The sequence below is a fragment of the Heliangelus exortis genome, chromosome 4 (genome assembly GCF_036169615.1).
Source record: "Heliangelus exortis chromosome 4, bHelExo1.hap1, whole genome shotgun sequence".
NCBI classification, from domain to species: Eukaryota; Metazoa; Chordata; class Aves; order Apodiformes; family Trochilidae; genus Heliangelus; species Heliangelus exortis.
In genome coordinates, this window is record NC_092425.1 from 26493247 (window position 1) to 26499246 (window position 6000).

Genomic DNA, 6000 nt, shown 5'->3' on the forward strand with positions numbered 1-6000 from the left:
AGCCAAGGGGAATATGACATAAATAATGTTGTCACTGTTTTTTTGCCCACTGCTTGCTTCTGGTGGGCTGCTGGGGCATCCAGAATGGACCAGTAGTGTTAAGTGCAGTTGGGTATTATTACAGAGCTGACTTTCCTGGTGAGAAGTTTGTACTAATGCACTTAATCAGGGCTTACATTGGACCTTGTGAGGAACTAAAACCCAGGATGTAAGGGAGAAAGGTATTTTCTCACCCAGTGATGCCTATGATCAAATTCATCCACTTCCATGCTGAGAGTCCTGGGTTGCTTGCTGCAATCTCAGAATAAGGAGAAGGACAAAAGGAGATTGATCCAACCATCAGGGCTAGATGGACTCTGTTGTCATGTGGTTTCCACAAAGTGTATCCTTCTCCCTCACTGCTTTTTTTATATCCTCCAAAGACAGAGTTCCCAAGGATTTTGGGTACTGCAAGATGACATTTTAATGTGATCCTAGGAAAGATGAGGTAGACATGGCACATTTCACACTTCAGTTGAACTTACAGTCCTAGAGCTGAACTCTCAACCCCATGTCTTAGAAGTGGAGAAGTACAAAATGTAAATAGTTAAAAGACAAAGAAGTATAATTTGACACTGAAAACATCACACTTATTTTCCACTTCTAACAATTCCTATATGGCTTTTCCTTGTCCCAATTTCCTGTTATGAACAGAAGGAAAACCTCTCAAATCAACCATTTATGGTAACTTTGAACCTCTTTTCTCTTGTCTCACGGTGTGACAGGGTTGTGAGAAGGCACCTGTAGAGACCATGCTAGGAGGGGCAAAGTAGGGAGTTTAAGACATGTTTAGGGGCTTTATTCTTCTGTTCTGGTAGCTGAAAAATATTTTTTAGGTGTGGATCTTGCTCTACACATAATGGAAAGGGTTGATCTGTTCAGTAATGTCTTTTTCTGTCTTCACAAATGTACTGACTAAGAGAATAGGCTGATAAATACTATCTGTAAATCAAAGCTGAAAGAGCAAAAACAAGCTCAGGGAAAACAGATAATATTAAAGAATATTTAGGTTGCTGAGGTAAATTAAAGTCACCAGAACCTCTCAGTATATTCTTTCTGTCTTAGGAGATAGATTTGTAATTTCTGTACCTTGCAAGATTGTAATTAAGAAAAGTCAGGTTAGGTAAAGAAGATAATACCTGTTTTTAAAAAGAACAGAAAAGGAGTAACACGTAAATCAGGTTAACTTGAATCCTAGGAACAATCCTGGAATAAACAATCAGAGAAATAATGGTAAAAGCCTATAGGAAAATGAAGTAACTGAAAATGACCAGAATGGCTTTGTCAAGAAGAAACAAAGTCAAACCAATTAAAGTTTCATTTTTAGGGAGAACAAGGGAGAGCAGGGGCACTTTTGGCCCTTTTTTAATGTGACAGTCTGTTACAAAGTGCAGCCACATCAGGAAATACTGTCAGGATGTCAGATGAGCTCTCACCACCACTGGGCAAGCGTCAGACCCATGTGTCACCTCTGCCTGCACATTGTTTCTGCTCCTGTTTGCCCAGTGGCTCAGCTGAACCAGGAGGATCTTGGTCATTGTAGCCCACAGAAAACTCAGGCTGACTCTTCTCTGGGCTGAGCAGAAGCAGGACTCCCATACTTGAGAGGTTGCTTAGATCATGAGGCTGGGTTTCTTGGTCCCCACCAACCTGGTAACTCTGGTCCTGGCCGTGCAGGTCTTGTGCCTGTGTAGATGATTAAATGCAAGTGCACAGAGAGCTTTCAGATTATAAAGGGAAGCTGTGTAATGAACTTCTCATCATCCAAGGTCAGATAATCCAGGAGGGATTGTCCTAGATTGTCCATTTTTGGGTCCTGGCTGGATTGAGTGGGAAGTGCATCGGATGCACAGTAACAGAAACAGATGATGTGGTCAGTGGAGACATCTTGAAAGAACTGCTTTTGTTAAGTGTAGGAAGAAGAAACAGGGAGGGAACACATTATCAGTTTCAGTATGTAAAAACTTGCTGGAAAGAGGATGCTAATTAGTTGAAAAATATTAGCTAATATGTTGAAAAACATTTCTCAAGTGTTTTCAACCTTAGCAGGTTGAAAAGGGACCATGTAAAATTCCCACCAGTTTAAACAAATGTTTGTTGGAGATAGGGAGGGCTCAGCTTAGTTCTACTCAGTGCTGGAAAATGGGATGAACGATACTCCTAATTCTCTCCAGCTTTGCACTTCATGTGGATGCAGGTTTCTCTACTAACTCCATGGCTTTTTCTTCATTAGCTGTTAGGAACATAAATTTGTCCTGTTTAACTGGGACAACATCCATTTCATCCCATATCCATTTAGACAGCAAGCTGAGGGTAGCTGTTTTGTTTGCTGTACTAGTACCTCCATGAAAGTCAATTTTATTTTTTTGTCCAATATTTTTAATGGATGTCATCCTGACCAGAGGGCTTCTTTTGGAGAAGAGCCTTCAAGAGAGATGTAGCACTCCCTGTCCTGATCCCCATGGTTTAAGGGCAGCAGTCTGCTGACTCTGCTGTTGTTGTCCTGGGTCCAGCCAGGGGTCTCAGAAGTGCAGTCCAAAGGAAGAGACACATATCTGTCCTCCAGGCTCCTCTGTTTATTATACTTCTAAGTGGAGCTTGCAGGAAGTGAAGCCCTCCAGTGTAACTGAGGCAAGGAGCTGTTTTCTCAAAGGCATTTCTCAGAATTTTCTCAGAGATCAAGGTTGTCTGGAGCAGAAGGTCAGCAACACACCACTTTCCAGGCCATTCATTCTCTTCAATAAATGGATATTTTGAGGTTTGCATAATATGTTTTTACAAAAGGACTAGCTCTCCACAGAGAGATGAAAGGATTCTGATATCATTGCCCTGTTTGCAGCCAAGTTGTGGATAGAGGACACAAATTTTTTTTTGTTTCTTTTCTTTTCAGTCAGTACCGACAAGGTAGCAAAAGAAAAAGCCGCCCTGTGAGTGTGAAAACATTTGAAGATGTCCCATTGGTAACCACTGTAAAAGTTGTTCAGGAGGTGAGTCTGTCTGTTGTTTGTATGTCTTTTCCTTCTGTTGACGTCTTTTTTTCTTGTTGTGTTTTTTTTTAATTCCTTCTAATTTAATGCATTTTTAACACTATTGCAGGAAAACCAGACAGATAGTGGGATGGTTCTTGCATCTGAAGAGCTAAAGACATTGGAAGAGAGTGATAAACAAGTGAAAATACCCTTTAGGTAAGGCTCAGGCTGCGTGTAGGATTGAATACGACCTTTTGTTTTCAGTATGTCAGAATGATAGGTTTGTAAATTTTTTTAGAAGGTAAAATCTTTTCTTACTCTGTTTTAAAAATCCTGAAGAAAATCGTGCTTGGTACCAAGAGAGGAGAGTTAATTCAGCAGTTGGAAGCATCAATAAGCACAGCAGAAAGGACTTGCATTTATCAGCTGCAGAAGCATCAACCACCCATTGAAGGAACTGAGCTGATGCACACAATTGAGTGTATTTATGAGAGCCTGCCTGCAATGCTGCAATGACACAACGACAAGGAGCTCTTTTTTTTTCTTTTTTTTTTTTTTTTTTTTTTTCCTAGAGCTTACTCTTGAGTTTTCAGGATGTACCTGGGTGTATTTTCAGAGCATTGTACTGGGGTTTCATTGTGCAGCTCACAGGAAGCACAGTGGTATTCATGGAGCTGAAACCTCACGTATGCTCTGAGAGCTTTGCAGGAATTATTTTTTCCAGGGCAACTCCAGTACCAACAAAGGCATCCTGCAGTGATAACTGCACCACAGCAAACATGTGTGAAGCCTCTCAAAGTGTTCTCTCCATTCCAGCTGTGGTTGCAATCCAACTCCATGTATTGTCACAAAATTAAGTATCTTTTCCATGTGTTAGTGAAGGTAGAGTGTATGAAAAAGTCTCTCCTTGTAATCAAATGAATGTTTAAAAAAGCTTGTTGCCAGTTTTGCTAAATGCACCACTTTTCTTTGGTTGCTGCTGGATGGAAAGCAACCTCCAGCAGGAATTACTCCCTTGTCCTCCAGCAGATGCCCTCCACATCACCCTCAGTCCTCTTTCTGCTTGTTTCTCGCAGCACGCTGGTGCCCAGCAAGAGCAACGAGTCCGTCATGTCCGAAGCCTCCAACCAGACGAGTGGGTACCAGTCAGGGTACCACTCAGATGACATGGACACCACTGCCTACTCCAGCGAGGAGACCGAACTCTTGTGTGCCCAGGAGGCCTCTCCCCCTCTCTGCCGCCCGCACGGCCTGGCCTACGATGGCGCCGCCGCCCTCGCCTCCCCGACGCTCTAGGGCAATGCTGGCGGCTCCGGGTCCCCTGGGATGGTGCCTTCCTTGCCTGGACTGCTGGTATTCAGGTTAAATGTACAGAAAAGAACGCGTCCACGAGACTAAGAAAAGACATTTGTTTTTCATGAAGAGGATGCAGAAACACTTGGCATCAAACCTGCGTCGTGCCAGGCTGCTGGGCGCTTTCCTTAGGAGATGCTGGAGGCTGAGTGTGCAAAGTCCTGGCTGTGATGTCTGGGTGCTGAGCCAACCTGGTGGCAGTGTTGTGGCCTTTGGGACACCAGTGACATGCTGAGCATCTGCCTGATGCAGGCAGTGGCATAGCGTTCAACTTAACTCTTCCTGGTTGTACAACACAATGGCGCAGCCCTGTTCTTTTTTTTTTTTTTTTTTTGCCTTGTGGCTGGGCTCCAGGAAGGAAACAGAGTGGCACTGGCTTCTTGTTTCTCAGAGTTATCCTTTGCTAGCTAACAAAAAGAAGAACCTCCAGCTCAAGGCTCAGGCACTCACTGAGGGTCTGAGACTAAACATAGGCTGGGCTAAATATAGGTGGGGGAGATGGTCTCTGTCCTTGACGGCAGAAAAAAAAGTCACTGCACCAGAACTCATGAGCTGCATTTCCTTGGAAGACTTGCTTGGTGAGTTTGGTTAGCAGAGGAACAGAGCACCAAGCCAAGTGATGGGATCTGGGTGCCAGGGGCATGCATCTCCTGCATGCACATGGCCCCCCTCATCCTCTCTGGCACCTGTAGCCCATGGCAGGCACCTCTCTGCTTCGGAGCTAGCCTGAAATGGCTGCAGAAAATGCCTCCAGCTTTGAATCACTACTGGGGCAGCCTCTACAACTGGTAGAAAGGGCAATGTTGTCTACCTTAGGACTGTAGGGAACCCTGTAGTCCTGGTGCATCTTGAGGGCACCCTACCTTCTCATCTCACTGCTCCTTCATGTAGCTCTGACTCCTTCACTTTGCAAACTCCAAGTGTGTTTGCACTGGCAGAGATCTTGGTTTGTGCAGTCTGGGGAATCCGTGACTGGTTTCATGGCAGCTCTGATCATCTCTGGGTGATGAGATTGTGACTAATTGTTGGACAACTTCTTACCTGTGCTCTTGTAGTCCCAGAGCTCTATTGATAGACACAGTACAGACTACAAGATTCTGAAATGTAAAGCTATTTCTACTGAGTTCTTTTTTGTATTTTTATAATGTTTTTTTGTTTGTACTTGCTATAATGTCAAATGCTGGGAACCATGAATATAAGGCATATACAGTATTTATAGCCTTTTTATGTAGAAATAAATGTAATATATTAAAATATAAATATATATTATATAATGGATATTATACTGTTCACATTTTGTATTGGTGTTTTGTATCATTGTGACAAGGGTCACAATTTTAATAGCTAAAATTTTTCACTGTATTAAAAGGGACTGGAAATTTAGAGGGAGGGGCTACAATAAGATCTGTTTGCTTTTCTTGTGTGTATTTTCTTATATCCTGACGTATTGACAGGGATGGTTATCAAGTGCTACTTATTTCAAGTGCCATTTAATGAACTGAGTTATTTATAGAATTGTACAATTTCTGTGATTACCTAAAGTAGAGAAACTTCAGAGATTTTTAGCAGATGGCAATATAGCTTTAGAGAAATCAGTCAGAGGTACAGACTCTTGAACAGACTGAATCCCCTCTGAAAT

At 42.7% G+C, this 6000-nt stretch overlaps 1 protein-coding gene across 2 annotated transcripts in view; it reads left to right on the forward strand.

Annotated features, from left to right (window-relative positions):
* The window catches only part of KDR (kinase insert domain receptor), a 32088-nt gene extending 26449 nt beyond the window's left edge, over positions 1-5639 (forward strand). Inside the window, exons 28-30 of one of the 2 annotated variants that reach the window (XM_071743519.1) lie at positions 2930-3026; positions 3136-3224; positions 4085-5639. In XM_071743519.1, coding sequence (XP_071599620.1) covers positions 2930-3026; positions 3136-3224; positions 4085-4304 — 406 coding nt within the window. In that variant the 3' untranslated portion in view covers positions 4305-5639. Of the gene's footprint in view, positions 1-2929; positions 3027-3135; positions 3225-3580; positions 3696-4084 lie in introns of those variants that run through there. The other variant, XM_071743518.1, reaches the window with a different exon arrangement.
* Positions 5640-6000: the final 361 nt, after the last annotated feature.